This window comes from Bos mutus, chromosome 21 (genome assembly GCF_027580195.1).
Source record: "Bos mutus isolate GX-2022 chromosome 21, NWIPB_WYAK_1.1, whole genome shotgun sequence".
NCBI lineage: Eukaryota > Metazoa > Chordata > Mammalia > Artiodactyla > Bovidae > Bos > Bos mutus.
This window is the reverse complement of record NC_091637.1, coordinates 30,800,560-30,823,043: the sequence shown is the minus strand read 5'-3', so window position 1 is coordinate 30,823,043 and position 22,484 is coordinate 30,800,560. Positions and strand designations below refer to the sequence as shown.

At 38.0% G+C, this 22,484-nt stretch overlaps 1 protein-coding gene across 1 annotated transcript in view; it reads left to right on the top strand.

Moving 5' to 3' along the window:
* ETFA (electron transfer flavoprotein subunit alpha) overlaps positions 1-22,484 on the top strand; it is a 69,657-nt gene that overhangs the window by 392 nt on the left and 46,781 nt on the right. Inside the window, exons 2-8 of the mRNA XM_005891781.3 lie at positions 11,983-12,129; positions 14,151-14,232; positions 14,334-14,416; positions 17,768-17,867; positions 18,914-19,024; positions 19,668-19,769; positions 20,951-21,019. Of these exons, the coding sequence (XP_005891843.2) occupies positions 11,983-12,129; positions 14,151-14,232; positions 14,334-14,416; positions 17,768-17,867; positions 18,914-19,024; positions 19,668-19,769; positions 20,951-21,019 (694 nt within the window). The remainder of the gene's footprint in view (positions 1-11,982; positions 12,130-14,150; positions 14,233-14,333; positions 14,417-17,767; positions 17,868-18,913; positions 19,025-19,667; positions 19,770-20,950; positions 21,020-22,484) is intronic.

Sequence of the window (22,484 nt, the reverse complement as noted above, 5' to 3'; positions counted from 1 at the left end):
GCGTCCTCTTCGCAGCCCTTCTCCAGCCCTCCAGCTTTCCTCTTTGCACTGCTGGGCCGCCAGGTTTTCCACCTTTGGCGGAGAGCTAGCATCTGCGTCCCCGGGGAATCTTTACCCGAGGGAGGAAAATGTCGCCCCTGGGATGCCTTGTAAAAAATAAAAAACTTGAGTTCAGCTTCGAAGGTGTCGTTTCTGAAAGAATTATACATTTTCCCTGGGCGCATTACGGCTGCTCGAATCCACTCACTGTCAAGTACAGGGGGCGAGGGGCAATGTGGTTTTGGAAACTTGGTCTGCTCTCTGGTAAATGGGACAGTGGTGAGTTTAGGTGATTGTATTGACAACTTTGGCCAATTTGCTTTTTTTAATCCAGCAGATTGTTGGTTAAGTATCTGGGGAACTGTTGGTAGCGCTAAGTTTTGATGCTTTTATTAGTTACAACTCATGAGTTTACCACATTTTTCTATTATGAGAAAGACTAATAGAAAATATGTTTTTGTCTAATGCTATGGGACACTAGTATTTGGAGATTGACCAGTTACAAGTCAAGTAACAATTTATATTGTAGATTCTGAAGGTTTTCTAATTTACACTTAGGTTAAGTGACAAGATTGGTAAACTTGGGTCAGAAACTTTCCTGTGGTTTTGTACTTTTTCTACAGTTTTTCTTGTGCACGCATATTTTCTTATATCCTGCTGGGACTTTCTCCTTGACACATAGTTAGCAATCTTTCTAGATATCTGTAGGTCCTTTTCTTGTGTATTCTTTGTTTCATTAAAAAAAAAAAAACCCACCAACCCTCCGTTCCCCCTCCTCATACACACACAGTTCAAACCCATATCCTTCAGGTCAGCCTTCAGTCTTTCTCCCAGATATTTTCCTCAGCGGATCCAGACATAAACAAGTTAAAGGCATCGATTTGGAAAAAGTTCCAGGTATCGAAGTGACACTCTTATTGTATACAGTAATGAGAAGGTAGTTTTGTGGGCAGGTTAGAAGTCTGGCCTGAGAGAAATAGTTGTGTAGGGGGCACTTGAGACTCAGTTATTTTATAGTTATTGACTCAGTTATTTGACTTCCCTGGTAGTTCAGATGGTAAGGAGTCTGCCTGCAATGCAGGAGACCTGGGTTCTATCCCTGGATCAGTAAGATCCCCTGGAGAAGGAAATGGCAACCCACTCCTCTTGCCTGGAGGATCCCATGGACGGAGCTGGCGGGCTACAGTCCACAGGGTTACAAAGAGTCGGACACGACTGAGCAACTTCACTTCAACAGAAAAAAAAGTGGAACGACTAACTTAAGTAATCACTCTAAACACAGTTTGCCAATATACATGGACAGTATTTCCAAATTTTACTGTGGTTTGCCAAAGACTTTGACCTTTACGACTTATTTTCAGAATTTGAAGTCATGCTAAGTAAAGTAACTCCTCCAAAGTCATTGGAAACATCTGAGAGATTTGAATTTCAAGGATATAGGAAAATAGTGGGCGAAGAAGGCAATGGTACCCAGTCCAGTACTCTTGCCTGGAAAATCCCATGGATTGAGGAGCCTGGTGGGCTGCAGTCCATGGGTCGCGAGGAGTCGGACACGACTGAGAGACTTCACTTTCACTTTTCACTTTTCTGCATTGGAGAAGGAAATGGCAACCCACTCCAGTGTTCTTGCCTGGAGAATCCCAGGGACGGGGGAGCCTGGTGGCTGCCGTCTATGGGGTCACACAGTCGGACACGACTGAAGTGACTTAGAAGCAGCAGCAGCAGGAATATAGCAGGAACACTTCTAGAATGAATACATAAATACACATACATATTTAGCTTTAAAAATTTAGAAATTTCAGAAAAGTTTCAAGAACAGCACAAAGAAATCTCAAAACCCTTTTCTGAATTTCACCAGCTGTTAACAGTTTGGCACATTGGCTTTATTTCTCTTCATATATACATCCTGTTATTTTTCTGAACCATTTGAGATTATATTGCAGACATGCCCTTTACTCCTAAAACTTTTAGTGTATTTTCTATGAACAAGGAGTATGTACCTTTCATAACTACAGTTCAGTTCAGTTGCTCAGTGGTGTCTGATTCTTTGCAACCCCATGGACTGCAGCACACCAGGCCTCCCTGTCCATCATCAACTCCGGGAGTATACTCAAACTCATGTCGGTGATGCCATTCAACCATCTCATCCTCTGTCGTCCCCTTCTCCTCATGCCTTCAATCTTTCCCAGCATCAGGGTCTTTTCCAGTGAGTCAGTTCTTCACATCAGGTGGCCAAAGTATTGGGAGTTTCAGCTTCAACATCAGTCCTTCCAGTGAATATTCAGGACTGATCTCCTTTAGGATAGACTGGTTGGATCTCCTCACTGTTCAAAGGATTCTCAAAAGAGTCTTCTCCAACACCACAGTTCAAAAGCATCAATTCTTTGGCACAGTATAATTGGCAAAATCAGCAAGTTTAACAATGATACAATACTATGCATTATCTGGTCTACAGGTATTATTCATGTATTACCAGTTATCTTGTTAATCATTTGTAGCAGTATTTTTTTGTATTGTTTTTTAAATTGAAGTATAATTGATTTACAGTGTTATGTTAATTTCTGCTGTATAGCAAAGTGATTCAGTTATACATATATATACATTCTTTTTTATATTCTTTTCCATTATGGTTTATCTTAGGATATTAACTATAGTTCCCTGATACTCAGCAGTAGGACCTTAGGGTTTATTCATTTCTGTATGTACCAGTTTGCTTCTGTAGCATATTTCTTACTCTAGTCTAGGATAGTCCAGAATCAGGCCTTGCAATTTAGTTCTCATGTGTCTTCAGTCTTTGTTAGAAAGCTCCTCAGCCTTTCTTTGGCTTTGATGACAGTGGCATTTTTGAAGGCGCCAGGCCTTCTATTTTGTTGACTGTCTCCCATTTACATTTGTCCAGTGTTTCCTCTGGTTAGTTTTAGGTTATGTATTTTTGGCAGGAGTTTTACAGAAGTGGTATTGTGTTCTCAGTGGATCATACTGGGAGGCTCATAATGTTGGTTTATTCCATTGTTGGTGGTATTAATTACTTGGCTAAAATGTTATTCAGCAGGTTTCTCCACTGTCAAATTACTACTCCTCCCTTTGTGATTTTTAACTAATTTATGGGGATATACATTGAGACTATAACTCTTCTGTTTCTCATCAGCCTTTCACTCACTAGTCTTATCTGGTGATGCTTCTTGCCTGAGAAATGATTACTGTGATATAAAATGGTGATTTTTCTAATTCCATCGTTCCTCCTACATTTGTTAGTCTTGTATTATTATTTATGAACTCAAGAAACCGTGCTTCATTCAGTAAGTTATAATCCGTTCAGTTCAGTCACTCAGTTGTGTCCGACTCTTTGTGACCCCATGAATTGCAGCACACCAGGCCTCCCTGTCCATCACCAACTCCCGAAGTTCACCCAAACTCACGTCCATCGAGTGGGTGATGCCATCCAGCCATCTCATCCTCTGTCGTCTCCTTCTCCTCCTGCCCTCAATCCTTCCCAACATCAGAGTCTTTTCCAGTGAGTCAACTCTTCGCATGAGGTGGCCAAAGTACTGGAGTTTCAGTTTTAGCATCATTCCTTCCAGAGAACACCCAGGACTGATCTCCTTTAGAATGGACTGGTTGGATCTCCTTGCAGTCCAAGGGACCCTCAAGAGTCTTCTCCAACACCACAGGTCAAAAGCATCAATTCTTCAGCACTCAGCCTTCTTCATAGTCCAACTCTCACATCCACACATGACCACTGGAAAAACCATAGCCTTGACTAGACGAACCTTTGTTGGCAAAGTAATGTCTCTGCTTTTGAATATGCTGTCTAGGTTGGTCATAACTTTCCTTCCAAGGAGTAAGCGTCTTTTAATTTCATGGCTGCAATCACCATCTGCTGTGATTTTGGAGCCCAGAAAAATAAAGTCAGCCACTGTTTCCACTGTTTCCCCATCTATTTCCCATAATCCATTACTACTGTTAAATGTTTTGGTGGTCAAGTTTTGCCAGATTTCTGAAGTGCAAGTCCCTTCAATCTGGCCTGTTTACTTACACTTATGATACTCTAAAGTCAAAATGGCTTATCTGACTCCATACTCTAGAAATTTAAAAAAATTTTTCTGTAGTTAACTGAATAAATTTAGAAAGATACATTTCTACAAAGTCATATTTTTAACAATAGATTAATCTACTAAAAGATTTAAAAGATTAAGATGTTAACATGACAAGGTGAATATAGCTAACACTGCTGCTGCTGCTGCTAAGTCACTTCAGTCGTGTCCGACTCTGTGCGACCCCATAGACGGCAGCCCACTAGGCTCCTTTGTCCCTGGGATTCTCCAGGCAAGAATACTGGAATGGGTTGCCATTTCCTTCTCCAGTGCATGAAAGTGAAAAGTGAAAGTGAAGTCGCTCAGTCATGCCCGACTCTTAGTGACCCCATGGTCTGGAGCCCACCAGGGTCCTCCGTCCATGGGATTTTTCCAGGCAAGAGTACTGGAGTGGGGTGCCATTGCCTTCTCCGATAGCTAACACTACTAAACTATATATTTAAAATTGGCTGAGATGGTAAATTTTATATTTGTTTTTCATCACAGTCAGTGAAAAAAGAAAAGAAATACCTTAAGCTGTTAGAATGTAAGTTAAATGACTCACGTTTGGTATGTAAGTTATGTTTCCATTTTGGCTTATCTGTGGCCTTGAGCAAAGTCCTTCATCTTTGGGGAGGGCTCCTCAGTGTTACTTGTTAATGAAAGTGTTTTCTATCCAAAACAAAGAGCTGAGGAGCACACTAAGAGGAAAATAGGTAGTTAATGTTCTTGCAAGAATATTAATCTGAATTATTAGTATTATTTTATTCATTTGCATTTAAGATTGATTTGTCGACTAGTAAGATACCAAAGGGACTGCCCTGGAGGCTCATTTGGTAAAGAATCTGCCCGCAATGTGGATCTGGGTTCCATCCCTGGGTCGGAAAGATTCCCCTGGAGAAAGGAATGGCTACCTGCTCCAATATTCTTGTCTGGGAAACTCCATGGACAGAGGAGCCTGGTGAGCTACAGTCCATAGGGGTCGCAAAGAGTCGGACACGACTGAACGACTTATACTTTCAAGATACCAAAGAGATATTTTACACGGAGAGTACAGCAACACTTTCAAGGTTATTTGAATCTGCCTATTACTGTATTCGTTCCCAGACAGGAAGACATATCTATTATGATTCAGAAGCTATGAAACTGGCATGAAGGAACATGACATTTTTCAGAGTCCATGGTTTATCATTGATGAATGAGATTGAACTCTGTAATTCACATGCAGATTTTAATTTCTTTTGAAGGAAGAGAGAAAGCCAACTTTGATGTGGTACTGAAAGATTTATTGCATGAGGTGAATTAAATAAAATTATGCTGCTGCCAACATGTCTACTTTAAGCGTCTTGTCTGTTTTTAAAGAGAAGTAAATTGACTGTTTTTAATAATATAGTCAATGTCATATGACATTTCTAGTCATGATTAAAAGCTACCGTATTTTATTACTAAAGAGGTTAAAGTAATTTAAAGTTCAGAAATGTAATATACATGTTTAAATTACAAAAGTTACATTAAAATAGGGATGGGTAACTAATTATATATTATTTGTCTTTTTCAGTAGAAGTTGAAAGATTTTATAGTTTGTACCTGCTTTTTAATTTTTGAGTTAAACAAAAAGACCTCTGCCTATTTACCATAATCCCATTTAGTTTTCAAAGGTGGTGGGGGAGGTAGATTATGTTTATTCTTACTACTTTATGTTTTGAGTAGGTTTGTAAGGGTAAAGTAGGGAGTTAGGGTCCCAACTCTTTTTCTTCCAACTCCTGTTGTAGTTCACTACAAGAACATACAGTTAAACGGGCTTCCCAGGCTCAACAGTAAAGAATCTGGCTGCAATGCGGGGACATGAGTTCAATCCCTGGGTCGGGAAAATTCCCTGGAGAAGGAAATGGCAACCCACTCCAGCATTCTTGCTGGGATAATCCCATGGAGAGAGGAGCCTGGCAGGTTAGAGTCCATGGGGTTGCAAAAGAGTTGTACATGACTTTTTATCAGCAACAGTGATCCTTGGTTGCTCCTGAAAGAACAGAAAAACAAGCAGGATCAAAACTGTTAAGGCTGAATAAGAGGACGAAAGTGTGCTCATTGAACTTTAGCTATCCAAGGTTGATGGTGACTTTGAAGAGATTGGATTCAGTGTTGAGTGGAAGTGAAAGCCAGTTTGCTGTGAGTAAAGGTTCAGAAGTGAGGTGAGGCAGCAGAGTTTGTGTGTAAGGACTTTGTTTTCAAGAAGTCTAGCCTTGAAAGGGTGGGGAGATGATAACCTCTTTAAGCCCTATCCTTGAAGGGTACTGTCTCATAAAGGCCAGTCAGCTTAATAAGGGTATGAGCTGGTATGTAAAAGAAAACTTCACTTTACTACTTGGAACTAAGTCTAGTCAGTAAGTTCAGATAAGTTCCCTAAAAATATGATGGAGTGGGAAGACTTCCCTGGTGGTTCAGTGGTTACGAATCCGCCTGCCAGTGCAAGGGACACTGGTTTGGTCCCTGGTCTGGGAGGATCCGGTATGCCACAGGGCAGCTGAGCCTGTGCGCTCTAGAGCCCATGCTACAGAAGAGAAGCCAGGACAATGAGAAGCCTGCACACTGCAACAAAGTTTCCGCTGCTCCCCACAGCTAGAGAAAGCGCGCACAGCAGCAAAGACCCAGCACAGCCAAAAATCAGTTAAAAAAAAAAGTATGATAGGGTATCTCTAGTGATTTAGCACGTTTGTGTACTGTTCTTGGTAGACACACATATTAAAGTACTTAGATAATTAAATTATCAATGACAGAAAAATGGTTGCTTTTTAGCTTTTGATCATTTTGGAGGAAACTTCTTAGTTACTAAACATTCACAGAATGCCCACTATGTATCAAACTCAAAGATAGATACTGAGTTCACAATGGAGAGTGAGACAGACCTGCTGCTGCTGCTAAGTCGATTCAGTCGTGTCCGACTCTGTGCGACCCCATAGACGGCAGCCCGCCAGGCTCCCCCGTCCCTGGGATTCTCCAGGCAAGAACACTGGAGTGGGTTGCCATTTCCTTCTCCAATGCATGAAAGTGAAAAGTGAAAGTGAAGTTGTTCAGTTGTGTCCGATTCATTGAGACCCCATGGACCACAGCCTACCAGGCTCCTCCATCCATGGGATTCTCCAGGCAAGAGTACTGGAGTGGGTCACCATTGCCTTCTCCTGAGACAGACCTAGTCCCTGCCCAGTGCCTTGCAAACAGACTGGGAAGACAGACATTGAACACATTATCTTAAGAGTGATCATGAAAGGTGTATAGGGTCTTTGGGGAATATGTACTGGGGGAGAGAATTAATCTAGTTAGGGAGCTGGAGAAACCTGTGAAATTACTTTGTGAACTAAGGTGAACTACAACTGTTGTTAGTGGGTAATGAAGTAATAGTAAGGGTAAAGGATTTTCTTTAGGTAACAAGGTCACCTCATTTTTGAGTTTTGTCTGTCTTAACTCACCTGTTTACCTTTGTTTTAATTTAGTACGTACTGTATGTGCTCTTTTTTTTTTTAAGAAAATTTTAAAAGTATGTCAAAGTCTTTATTGAATTTGTTACAATACTGTTTCTGTTTTATGTTATGTTTTTTGGCCTCAAGGCATGTGGGATCTTAGTCCCCTGACCAGGGATCCAGTCTGCACCCCCTGAATCTTAACCACTGAACCACCGGGGAGCTCTCTTATATGATACATATCTTGCCTTTTAAACATGGTATTATTTCCAGGATTGAATTTGAAACAGAAATAAAAGTGCATTAGTCATGTTAGTTTGATTATTCAAAAAAAAGCCCCAAATAAAAGCGCATCTAAAGTCTGCAGCCCCCTTGCTTCAATTCTGGGCGAGTGTGATGGGCCATCCTAGTTCTGGGGCTCCCTTGTGAGATCAGCTGAGAGCTCTTTAGTGGCTGCATTGCAGAATTGCAGTTCAGCTGCTTCCGCTGCCCGCTTATATTTCCTTGATGCCTCATGGGGAGCCAAGAGTGATCCCCAATAAACTTCTTCCACACACACGCACACACAAAAAGGTTGATGAGAAAACGGATGGTGGTACCAGTCTGCATTAATTAATTTAAGTAGCAGTGTTTTGAAGAGATTGAGATTCTTTTCTGAGCAGCTACCTTATTGCGTATTTCAACAGTTATCTTTAAATGTTGAAGATTTGGCTTCTTTTTTTCCTCATAAACAAAGAGGGCCCTAAAGTCTGCAGATGCAGTGGATCACAAGGTAATAAAACAACTTGCATTTAAAAACCCTTTCAGTAATGGGACCTGTACTTTTAGAATCTTTTTGTGATATGCTACACCACTTGTATTTAAAATAGGATTTTAGTGTTGTGGGATTTTTAGAACTGGAAAAGAGGCCTTTGAAGTCATCTTTTTGACCAGTTCTATTATTTTTAGCAGGAGAATATTTGCTAGGTGAAATATTACAGGAATGATCCATATATAAAACAGCTAAAAATGGTAATGCTTGGAGAACTGTTAATTACAAACCTCAGATCTGAGTCCAGCTACCTGTCTGTAGCCATTAAGTTCCAGTTCCTCCATATGTAAACTCAAGGTAGTAATAGTACCACATCATAAAGGATTTTTGAGTTTTAAATACAATTTAATCTTAGTAGAGGGCTTTGATCCCTGGATTGGGAAGATCCCCTGGAGAAGGGAACAGCTACCCACTCTGGTATTCTTGCCTGGAGAATTCTTTAGACAGAGGAGCCTGGCAGGCTATAGCCCATGGGGTCGCAAAGAGTCAGACACGACTAAGCAACTTTTGCTTTCCTTTCTTTTTCAGGGGGCTCATAATATTAGTTTGGTTAATTTGGGTAAAGCAAAGTGAGGGACCATTCTGGCAGCCCTGCCTGCCTGGTGCTCACTTTATTCTAGGTGCTGGTTCCAGCGGTGCCTTCCTGGATAGAGTATAGTGTGGAAACCTTCAGTTTACTTTGTCTCCCTCAATTTGAAGATGAAGCAACTGAGCTCTGGTTTAAGGAATAACATTTTAAAGGCCACAGACCAATTGCTGCTGCTGCAGGCTACACACAGCTGTTATTGCTGAATTAAGCTACATAACCATGTGTAGGTTCTGCAGCTTCTCTTGAGGCGGTATGTGAGAATAGAAGGTAGAATACTGAATTAGAAGAAACCTTAGTGAATTAAAAGAAGCCTTAATATTAAACTGTAAAGGAGTCAGTTGGTAAAGTAATGTGAAGTGTCTTAGGATATATGTAGTGTTTAGTCAAGACTGGTCACATAGATGGACCGAGTAGTTTCTTATATATTCTTTTGTTGTTGTTTATTCTTTAAAATATTTTTGAATAGCCTTTTAAGAAGAATATGCAGTGTTCCCTTGGAAGTTCTGAAAAGCTTGACAATTCCTTAGGAAACTACCCAATTTATCTTATTATAGAACTATAATTTATAGCAAATATGGGCCTTCTGCCACCAAATCCTGGATTTATTCTTTAAATGATGATGAAAAGCTCATAAATTTTATGGTAAATGATATGTGAAGCATAATCAAAAATATGGTGTCTGATATATATTGGTAATAAATAGTTTGTTACTGGCAATTCTTGTTAAATGTGATTTGAATCATAAATTATGCCATTGGATCCTAATTACACAGTTCTTTACTGGGTGCTCCTCTGATTAAAAAAGAAGTACCATGTAATTCTACAGGTGTATATCAGAAAAAACATTGTTCTAGACAATGGGGATACAAAAATGAACAGGCATGGTGTTTGCCTTCTAAGAATTTTCATGCCATCCCAGGAATTGTGAATTGCTACAACTTTTCTGGAGAACATTTTGCATCAATCAATGTTAAAAGCCTTGAAAGTGTGTCTATCTTTTGATCTAACATTCCTGGATTTTGTCATAAGAAGTGAATCTTAAGATGTGCATAAAGATTTCTAACCTTAACCATAAAAGTTCTCACCTCCTGTGAGATTTTTTTTCTAAATTATAAAAATGTAAAATCTATACAGAGACTTGATTCAGCAAAAACAGAAGTCTCCTTTTCTCCCCCTTTCTTGCTCCCTTTGAGTAAACAAAACAAGGAGGAAAAAGATAAATGTCATCCACTAATAAACAATGTATTAACTCTGTCCTCTGGCAAATTCTTCAGTGTCCTCTTCCCATCCTCATTCTGTGGCTTTGGAAGCATTTCTACCCCTGAATCTATGGCCCTCAGCTCTGGGATTGGTTCATCAAGGATCAAGGAGGCTTACAGGGCTGGGGACAAGGAATGGGTTGCAGTTGTAGAGGTAGGAAGCTTAGGGGCAAAGGGGCCCCGATCTTGTTGAAGGTTGTACAGAATCTGATTTAGTCATCTATGAAAGCAGAGTAGCTGAAGTAACCTGGCCAAGTTCCAATCTGAACTTGTAGTCTTACTGGACTAAAAGGATATCTCATCTGTTGAGGAAGAGTGCAGAGAGCTATGAGAAGGGTCATCTCTGCACTGTTTATAATCATAAAAAATTTCTGGTAACCTAAATGACTATGCAAACTAGTTGAACTGGTATGCCTAAGTATTAATTAAAAGATCAAAGTGAAGATGTTAGTTGCTCAGTAGTGCCCAACTCTTTATGATCCCATGGTCCATGGAATTCTCCAGGCAAGAATACCAGAGTGGGTTGCCATTCCCTTCTCCAGGGGATCTTCCTGACCCAGGAATTGAACCCAGGTCTCCTGCATTGCAGGCATATTCTTTACCATCTGAGCTACCAGGATATGTACAATATAGTAAACAAAAAGTATGTATTCTGTTGATTTAGTTGCATGACCAGCATTGTAGTCCTGTGCCTGGCTTCCCTTCATTTATAACCTCCTTATAAAATTCAAGCTCTGGGTACATTTTATATTAGGCTTTCTTCATTCCAACGCCAGATCAGAAGATTATTGCTGAATTCAAACCACTGAACCATGACATGTGATCATCACTGCCTGTTTTTCTCATTGCCATTTTCCACAAGGACAGTTCTCAGATTTTCTCCTTTCCTCAGGCCTGTGGTGTGCTTCCTTATCCTTTCACATGTCAGAACACCTAAACTTCCTTCCATTCTTCCTCCTGATTCTCTGTGATCTGCAGCTGCCAACATTTAGGCTGTCTTCATTAATTGGAAACTATTCTGTTTTGCAGTTGTGTGTGAACAAGTCTTATTTCCCTTGAAAACTTTGAGTGCAGGGACCATTCTTGTTCATCTTTGTGTTTCTGGTGTTTGAAATTATTTCAAATGACCATGAACTACATGTTGGTTTTTCGATAGCCCACAGTTCCTCTGGAAGGATTTTAACTGGTTCCAGGATACAGCCCCAAAGCTTTGTTGAATTTGAAAGCATATTTAAACAATTGAAACTTTAGCAAAATTGTTGTAGTGTTGTATTGTAAAGACAGATTTACATTATCAGTTATTTTGGTATTAAATTCATTTTACCTGAAGCAATAGAACTTTAGTAGTTGATTACATTATCATTATTCCTGGATATACTCTGCTCTTTAGTAGTACTGACTGCAAGTGAATGTAATTGGTAGTTGATACCTAGTTTGAGAATGTCTTCTAAGGATTTTAAATTCAGATACATAAATCAGTTTCTTGTTGAACATAGATTAGTGGGAAAGTTGTTTGGAAATAATAAAAAGATTTTCTAACAGAGAATACTAATTTGTATTTTCTATTTTTATTAGGCAGGAATATCAGTAATAGAGTGATAGATAAAAATAGCCCAGTTTTGCTATTGAGCAAGTATTTATAATACATTTATAGAACTGAGTATTGCATACACTTCTTTTTAAAGCACACCTGCTTACCAATTAGGGCAAAAAATATACTGCAACATTATTTTCCTTTTTTTTCCCCTCTTTTTAGACCTCATTGCTACGATTTCAGAGTACCCTGGTGATAGCTGAGCATGCAAATGATACCCTTGCTCCCATTACATTAAATACCATCACTGCAGCCAAACATCTTGGAGGTGAAGTGTCCTGTTTAGTAGCTGGAACCAAATGTGACAAGGTGAGAAATCTTTAAGGTCAACCATAGCAAATAAAATTGCCATCAAGAGACAGGGAAAGATGGCGACAGAGTTATAATGAGGACTGTAACCCAAACTGGGTCCTAAACCTCATTAAATGGTCAGTTTCACAACCATTACTGTGTGTGAAAAAGAAACTAAAAGATTTGCTCACTAGGCATTTTGTCTTTTGAAATGACGTGGAATACTTGATTTAGTTCCACTGGCACATCACGTGCCATCAGGTACCAAGTAGAGAGATAATATTTGAGTCCCCTTAGAGGTTAATAGCCAATCCCTTTTTAGTATTGATGAATATACTTGCTAATTGCTTTTAATTCCTGAAAGTGGTAAATCTGGAAAAAGTATCATGGGTATTAATTTTTAATTGGTGTAAGAATTCAAATGCAAGGACTTTCCCAAAACTACAGCTGGTACTAGAAGATGTTCTTTGTTTGGTTGTGGACATAAGACAATGACAGCTCTGTAAACTAACCCCTGGAAAGGAACTCTAATGAGGTTTGCAGAGTCTGTGCCTTTGGACTTGAGTGAAGTTGAAATCGTGCTGTCATTATGCTTACGCACCTGGAGCCACCTGTTGCCTCTCTCACCATACAGGATCTGCCAGTTGTGTAGCTGGGGGCTTGGACCTCAGGGGAAGAAACCCAGAAGAGAGCTTGTTACTTTTTAGACAGTTTAATTTATTTTTTATTACATGGCATTGATGCAGAGCATGTGATATAATGCAGGTTCAGTTAGTATTGTTTTGGCCAATTTCTTACATGAAATTGGTATCTTAATGTATTCAAGCAGGTGTGTGCTTATGTGGATTTCTTTACCTAAATCCTGCTAACAACTGTTGACTCTTGCATAGTTATGAAAGACAGCTAAGCTATCTTTTTGGTTGCCCTACTTTCAGATATACAAGTTCTGGATTTGATTTTTTTTACTGTGATTTTAATTAATCTAATATAACTTGGAAGATATATCATAGACAGCAAGTAACTTTTCTGTGTAGTGCCTGAAATAAGAGATGGATTTGATAGTACCATATCCCCTGCCAGTGAATACCTGATTCAGAAGAGTTGCTTTTGCACTGCCTTCTTTCTTGAGTGAATGTTGTTGGAACCTTGCCCTCCTTTGAGGGAGGGCAGAAGGCGTGGCCTTTTGTGTTTACTCATTAGTGAATCAGCATGGAGGTAAACAAGAAGACGGTAGGCCAGAATATGGTTGCCATGTTTCTGCTAAAACAGAAACCGGTCATGCTGTACTTAGAGATTTAAAAGAAGGAATTCTAATGGCTTTCGTATACAGAAAAAAATGGCTTTTCTGTATACAGAAAATCTGAGTGGTCAAAGAGCTTTCCCAGAACCCCATCCTGATTCTAAACAAGAGAAAAGAGGAATTAAAATAGAAAATAATTTGCTTCATTATAGATAAATACATGAGGATGGGCAGGAACTCAGGGGTTGACAGTGGACTGTTTCCTCTATAGTTTTCTAAGGTTCTCTATGGTTTTCTCTATGGCCCAGAATCACTGATTTTAATATCAGCAAAAATCATTATTGTCAGATAAAGTGCAGTGGCTTGCATACCAGAGTGGTTAAGTCTTGCTCTTTAGTTCTCGGAACCTTAAGTCTGAAATGTCTGAAATGTATTGGCTGTGTCATTATTATGAGTGAAAGAACCTAACCATTTCTAAAATGATGGACTTATATTTGTATTGAGCAAAAGGGAAGAGCACGATATACAATTACATTTGAATGGAGAGCGAAGTTGATTTTGGTTTATCAATTTGTACTTTTTTCAAGGCAAGACTTTTTGTTTAGGGTCAGTAGACCATAAGATCAATTGGCTTAAGATTTTCTTTGTTAAATAATTTTCTTTTATTCCTAAGAAGCCCTTTTTCTCATAAGAACAGTTTTTACAGTGGCCATTAAGATTTTATACTCTGTTGAATCTGTAATGGTGGCTCTGTTAGTATTTTTCTGTTAGATGGATAATTAAAAACTTTTATTCATAGGTGGCACAAGATCTCTGCAAAGTAGCAGGTGTAGCGAAAGTTCTGGTGGCTCAGCATGACGTGTACAAAGGCCTCCTTCCAGGTGAGCTTTTCCAGTGGGAAAAAATTAATGTCTCAATTATGCTTGAAAACTGAATATGAAAATATTATGAGATGTGTTTATCAAATGTGTTTAATTCTCAGAGGAACTGACACCATTGATTTTGGCAACTCAGAAGCAGTTTAATCACACACACATCTGTGCTGGAGCATCTGCCTTTGGAAAGGTGAGAAGATTGAGAATGTGGAATCTGATGTCACTAGTTGGAAGGGTTAGATTTCATGGTACTGAAAATGTACAACAGACTTTGTTTAGACAGCTAATTCTGGCTTTCAGAATTAAGGTAATAGTTTTGATAAAATTTATTCTTTCAAGATTTTGCTATAATTTCTGTTAAAATGCTATCTCCAGGCTTTCAGCTATGGTCATAGAGACAGCTTTGTTCTTTTGAGACTTTGTCATAATTTTTTATAATGCCACTTCCAGATTTTCAGATTTTGTCATGGGGAAAGCTCTATTTTTAAATGTATTTTTCTTAAATAACAATGTGGAACTGTCTGAATGCCATTTGAATTAGTAACCCATTATAAGACATGGATTTGCTTTGGTGACTGGTGGATATTTAGAAAGGCCAAGTTTATCTATTTGAGAGATTTGGAAAGGGCTGTGTAGTGGTTGAAGATATCCTTAGGGTGGAGAGAAGTGTGATCTGATCACATGCATTGTGGTATGTCTGAATGTGCTATGAGGTGGGTCGTGGTCTGCATGAGTTATTTACCTTCCTGAAATTTGTTTTCTGATACGTAACATGATGCAGTTTGGCCAGCTGATGTCTAAGTCTACCAGTTAGAACTATTAAAAGATGGAATGGGTTTTCTCTGTAGCAGTTGTCATTTTCCTTGGAAATGGTTAAGTCAGAGGCTTGACATCCAGCTACTGTATTTTGGGATGTTGCAGATCAGCACTGACTAAAAGATCATTGGGGACCATTCCATCTATGAGGGTTTTGTTTCGGGGTTAGATGATTCAAACAATTTCGTGAGTCTTGAGTTTCTGTGATGACAGTTCACTAAGAAAATTGTTAAGCCAAGAAAGGGTATTTGTTGTAGCTGATTCCCTAGATTTTATACTCTGGCTTTGATTGCTATATGGGTGTTTTGAGAACAAAGGTCACATAACAGTATTACAGCTGGTGCTGCAGCTTCTGAATGGATTTGGAATGAGGAAGAGTCCATCAGGTGAAGCTGAACAATTTGCTCTGTAATAGGTCTTCACGGATTGTCTTTTTAAGACACCACAGCTTTATACTGGTAATCTAGAATTTTAAAACTGTCATCTTTTTGTGCATCAAAAGAACACTGTTGGTTATTACCTCGCCTTCCCTGAAACCACGTGGTGTAGCCTGTTAGATAGTGTTGAGAGGTATCTGTTTACCGTCCATCCTTTCAGGACACTGAGACGTGTGCCTTGAAGTGCTGTGGTAAATTTTGTTTTCAAGATGTGCTAAAGTGAAACAAGGAATAGTAGAAGTACAGAAAGTATTAAATTTCAAGGAATTTAAAAAAACTCTAAAACTTTAGAAAGAAATACAGTCTGAATATCATAAAATTTGTGTGAGAATCTGCTCAGCCAGGTAATAATATTTCCAGTCATATTTCCTGAACAGTTAAAGAAGGTGCCTCAAGGAAAGAGTTACTTACTGAAGCAGGCTTTAAATGCTGACAAATTTGGTTTGTTTTAAAAGCAGGTATCTTCTAAATGTCTTATTTACCAAGTTAGAGCTATGTTTAATGGCATTTTAATTATTTTCCCAAGCCCTTTATTTCTTATAAAATCTTAATTTTTTTCTGATTGTGGATTTATAAACTATGGTACTTTTCAGTAGCTCTGTTATTATGGTTGAAAGGAAATTGCTATATAATATAGGTAACAATAGACTGAATATTAGAAAATCTTCACAGTTGGAGGATGTAGCAGGAGGAAATTTGACTTCAACTTTCAATACTTGTTGGCATCAATTTATATAGAACTGCTTATTAGATACAGGGTAGAGAGATGAGAGGAGAAGGCAATGGCACCCCACTCCAGTACTCTTGCCTGGAAAATCCCATGGACGGAGGAGCCTGGTGGGCTGCAGTCCATGGGGTCGCGAAGAGTCGGACCCGACTTCACTTTCACTTTTCACTTTCATGCATTGGAGAAGGAAATGGCAACCCACTCCAGTATTCTTGCCTGGAGAATCCCAGGGACGGGGGAGCCTGGTGGGCTGCCGTCTATGGGGTCGCACAGAGTCGGACACGACTCAAGTGACTTAGCAGTGGCAGCAGCAGAGAGATGAGAAGTGGAGACACACAGCTTCTGCTCTCAGGGTGCTTATAAACTTAGTTGAAGGTTATATAAGATGTATATTAAAACTTTTAAGACAAAATACATATTATTGAATTGTACATGCATGTGAGAGGATGCAGAATAAAGGAGTGATTAGAGGATGGTCCTGAGAGAATTCTTAGAGGAACAGAGAGGATTTGGGGATGGAATGAGGAGAGGAACTTGAGTGCTGTTACAATGAAAGTTCACCTGCTAGAGTTGGTTTCATGTACTGAGTTTAGGAGATGCCATAGAGTAAGCTGTGTGTAGAAAGCAGCGGGGATTTACCCTTTCTATTCGTGTGATAAAAGCAACACTTCACTTTTAAAATTACACTTAGATGATCTCATCATCTAAGAGAACCTTTGCATCTAGAAAGTATGCATATTCATTCTTCACTAACTGATTCTGTTTTAGAGCCCAAGAAATTTGGATAAAAGCACAGAGGTTCTCTTCCTCTTACTGTGAGGTGAAGTAACTAAGCCCTGGGGTTAGTGGGGCTTGCCCAGTGATCCCTGCTAGTGGGAGCACAGTCACCACATGTGTCTATTCCAGAGATGTTATATGTATATGCAGAGAAAGCATATACGTGTGTGTGTGTATATAGAGAGAGAGAGAGAGAAAGAGAGAGAGAAAGGTTGTACTTTACTTTTCTCATTTTTAAAATTATATGGATTTACTACAATTTGTAAACCTATGCCCTATTGATGGACACTTTGGTTAGTTTTTGTTTTTTTAAATGCAACATCACTTTTTAAAAAGGTGAACATGTCTGATTTGGAATTTTTTCTTTCATGTACATTAAGTAAACATATAAAGATGTTCTTTTTTAGTATTTGAGAATTTTACTACTCTAAATATTTTTCTATCATATCTAGATTCAGTAATCTATAACTGTCACACTTTGTAAATGATGATCATTAAAGCAAATGTCATGTCTCATAATTCAACGTACTGAGTTAAGGTAGTTTATTGCTATAAACTCATAAAACTCTTAATGTAGTTAGAGTAATGATCGACTCTTACTTATGTTCAAAGACTATCCAAAAAGTTGTGCTTGAAGCTGTCGTGTATCTAAAGATGCACGTGAAATATAAAATATTCAAAATAAAATTTCTATAGAATTTGCTTTTAGAGAATGTTATTGCTAATATTTTATAGCCATCCATCAGCATGTATGTGTGTAACTCACTACTTATTTTGCTTTTAGAACCTTTTGCCCAGAATAGCAGCCAAACTTGATGTTGCCCCTATTTCTGACATCATTGCAATCAAATCACCTGACACATTTGTGAGAACCATTTATGCAGGTGAGTACCCAAGGAAAACAGTTAATCAGTATATTAAATTTTTGAAAATTCTAAAAGCAGAAATTAATATTGAAGATAGGATTTTGAAGCATGGATCATCCTAAAGCTTCCTGAAGAAAATCTTAGTGTTAGATCTATCTTAGTGTTAGAATTGCTGTTGGACCGTGATAGAACATTCTCTCTGATAGAGTTAAAACACACTTTTTTCCTTCCTGGTTATTCCATGTACAGAGTGAGATTTTTCCAGTGATCAATAAAAATTAGGTTTCTTTTTCAGTGTATTTTGCAAGTGGCGCTTGAAAAAGAAAACTTTCTGTTTTTTTAAAAATAATTTCAGTCTTCTTTGCTGCTTCTATTTCATTTCTGTCTGCATTAAGAAATGCAGTTCAGTGTCTTTTTAGTTGACTGATCTTTTGCTAAGCACACTGGTCTCTGGTGGGGCTGGAGAAGGCAATGAACTCTTTGATATTTCTGATTGAACTCAAATCAAACCTCTCATCTTTAGTAGTGTTTAAAAGGAAGTATTTGGTCATAGTTTAGGTCACTCTTAATGTAATTGCTAATCCATAAGAAATGTCTCAAATCCTTTAAAAATCTGGGTGCATCACACTTGCCATCCTTTATGCCCCTACCTTGTTTTCATTTATTTTCTTCCCTTAGCAGGCATGGTAGCTTTGTCTTTATTAAGTTATTGCAGCTCATGTTGTTAAGTTACTGATCATGTTGTTTTGGAGAAGAAAGCTTTTGTTTATATTCCTTTTAGGAAGAATGTACCTGGTTAGTGTGACAGCCTTTTCCAGTTCGTTTCTTCCCTGCAGGTCAGCACTTGTTCTATTTTTAAAGACATCCAAAGTTACCTAGAGTGCCACTGACACGTTTCTTCAATGTTACAGTCCTTTCCCTATATTTAGTAAAGGTAGAAAAAACCTAACTGGTCTCTAGTTATTTTTTCCTTATCTTTGTGAAGTAAATTCTGAACCTCAGAGGAATACTTGGGGGATTTTTTGCCTTTCATGGTTGTTTTTAAAAATAAATATGTATTTCAGGAAATGCTATATGTACAGTGAAGTGTGATGAGAAAGTGAAGGTATTTTCTGTCCGAGGAACATCTTTTGAAGCTGCAGCAACAAGTGGAGGTAGTGCCAGTTCAGAAAAGGGTGAGTGTTCATTTGTATTTGTTTTGGTTTCTTATTTTTGGTTCAGACATTATATTAGAATAAGAGATTGCTTCTAGTTAAATCTCTAATGCAGGGTGTTTGAGAGCTCCATCTAAATAAATGATATTCCCAAGTTTATCCAAAAGTACGAAATATTTATATTATTTTTTTGTACTGTGATAGTTTGGTATATATCAAAGGGGTAGGGGTGGGGTGCATTAAGATTAATTTGTTATATTGATGTGAGGATTTTTTACTCTCCTCTCATTGTTTATTATAAAAGAGCTTCAATATAATGGAAGACTAATAATAGTAAATTTATGGAAGATGTTAACACTTTAATATATATAGTATCTTATTAAACCCCATAGAGAAAGGGTTTTTTCAGTCTTATAGGTAGACTCAGAGAATTAAATGACTTTTCAAAAGTCATATAGCTAATACGGTGAAGGCTGGAATCCAGTCCCTTTAAGTCTTTCCGAAAATCAGAGAGAATGAAATTAGTAGCAAAAAATAAAAAAATCACACTAACAAAATTAAATTTCCTGTTATTAATTCTTTGTGTATTTCTCTTAAAAATTTATTTTTACTATAGTACTTGAACTCATACTGTTTGCTTTGTTATATGTATCAATACACACAGCATCAAGCACTTCCCCAGTAGGAATATCAGAATGGCTTGACCAGAAATTAACAAAAAGTGATCGGCCAGAGCTCACAGGTGCCAAAGTGGTGGTGTCTGGTGGTGAGTCGAATATTGTAATTTTAAAAAATGATGTAAACTTGAAATACTTTGCTTTTATTAATACTTAATTTTAATGGAGCACAGGTGTTTTTTCAAATGTAAGAACTAAGTTGTGAGTATTAGTCCCATTAGGAAAATGAAATCTTGAGTTTAATGGTTTGGACTTGTGTTGCAAATCTGTTTCATTGGCACCAGGGGGAGCATGGTACAAATCTCAACTCCATAGCTTTGCAACTTGGTGTCTTTGTCATTTTGACCAACTCCTGTGTTATTCTGAAGAGTATGGTTAACTTCTGAAGCAAAGAAAGGACTGATTGGAATCTCAAGGCTGTGTTGTGCGACCCTTTGCTCTATTTTAAAAGTCTTGCAACGCAGTCCAAGTCTCTATGGATAACTTGAAGTTTTTTCACATTTAATATGAAAACTGTTAATATTGCATAAGACTTGCTTCTTTTTGTATACCATGCTTCTTATTTAAAAACAAAACAAACAGAAAACCCCAAGAAACAAACAAGAAGACCCATATTTCATAGCCTGCTGACTTTTTAAAACAGTGACTGCTATGATTGAAAAATCTTTCCAAACTAAACATCAAAGGAAGTAATTAAGCTTCCAAACAACTTCTTATTGCAAGTGGCATTGAGAGGAAATAATTTATATTTCAGAAAGGTATATCTGACTAGTTTATTCACTTATTTTTTCAATAAATGTTTATTAGGTATATGTTCTCTGCCAGGCCCATTGCAAAGTGCTGGAGAAATAAAGAGGAAAAAACGGATTATTCTTGCTCTTAAGGAGTTTAAAGACTAGTGGAATGTCTTCTTTCAGTTGTTCAGTTAAGTATTGCTAAATATAGGAGTGACCAATATAGGTATGAATCTTGTATTTAAAGAGTTTTTGGAAAAAAAAAAAAAAAGTTTTTGTTCTAGTGGGGAAGACTGATTTTAAAGACTAATTATACTAGTAGTTAACCAGTTAGTTAATTACAGAATTACAGTAGTGTTGAATGCTTTATTGGAAAAGTGCAGGAGTATCATTGGAGAACTTAGGAAAGGCTTTATAGAGAAGATGGCAGTTGTATAATATGAAGATTCACTCATGTATATGAAGTTCAAAATTTTTACAGAATGGAGTTTATATTTGGTTAATTCTTTTTTTTTTTTTCCATCTTCTTAAATGAGGTCGGGGTTTGAAGAGTGGAGAGAACTTTAAGTTATTGTATGATCTGGCAGATCAACTACATGCTGCAGGTAAGTTTATTTTCCTTACTAGAAAAATATTCCCATTTCATTGGAAATATTTTTTCTTCATTATTTCATTTGTATATAAGTCACTCAAAGCTGCAGATTTTTTGCTCTCTCTCATTTTCAACTTTTCTGTCGGAAACAGTTTTTCTTAATCTCCATGTAAATGGTGTAGCCTTCAGTGAGGAAAGGTTGTCCTTGTTCATTATTATTTATATGATACTCTTACCATTTGCCAAATTTTAGTAGTTTTTTCCATTAAAAAAAATTAAATGTCCATTTCATTGCCTACTTCAGATTCAGGAATGCCCTTGTTTTTCTCTTTATTGCTGGTCCGACGTAAATCTCTCATACAAATAGAAATTAACATTTTAAAAATTTATAGGGAAGATGGATCTTGTTATTAAAAGTATATTAAGAATGGAATAATGGTTTTTGAAAAAAATGAGAACATTTAAAGTATTTTAGTTTTTAATTATACAACTATTAATGAGTGTATTCTTAATGTCTAGTTTGTTCTCCCCCTTTTGAGAGTTTCTTGTATAACTTTCTGGCTTTTATGCTTTATGTTACCTAATATATGTACCCATAGAAATAGTTATGGCTTTGTCTGAATAAAGATGTAATCTTGACTCTTTATAATCAGATGATGGTATTTGACTGAGGATATTTCATTTATTCATTCACTGAATAAATATTTATTGAGTGTCTGCTATATGGCAGGCACTATATTAGGAGCTAGGCAAAAAACAGTGAATAAAATGAGCAAAATGATTCAAAGTTCTAGAGGCCAGAAGCACGTTAAAATCAAGGTGTTGGCAGAGCCATGCTCCTACTGGGCAGTGAATATGTTTCCAGTTACCAGAGGCTGCTTTGGGCTTGTAAGGGGCCAGGAGATGGAGGAAGAGATCCTATGGATGGACAGCTCCTCTCTCCACCTAGAAACCTAGAAAGAGCAGGTTGGCAGAAGGCTAGTTTGGGGAGAGTTGGCTGGTGATCAGTTCCTGGCAACCATTTCCATGGGATAAAGGGAAGCATTTCTATTCGTAGTCCCAAAGAATGAGGAAAAGAATACCACTCATTTGTAACTTACTTGTTGACCACAGCCATGAAATTAAAAGATGCTTACTCCTTGGAAGGAAAGTTATGACCAACCTAGATAGCATATTCAAAAGCAGAGACATTATTTTGCCAACAAAGGTCCGTCTAGTCAAGGCTATGGTTTTTCCTGTGGTCATGTATGGATGTGAGAGTTGGACTGTGAAGAAGGCTGAGCGCCGAAGAATTGATGCTTTTGAACTGTGGTGTTGGAGAACATTCTTGAGAGTCCCTTGGACCGCAAGGAGATCCAACCAGTCCATTCTGAAGGAGATCAGCCCTGGGATTTCTTTGGAAGGAATGATGCTAAAGCTGAAGCTCCAGTACTTTGGCCACCTCATGCGAAGAGTTGACTCATTGGAAATGACTCTGA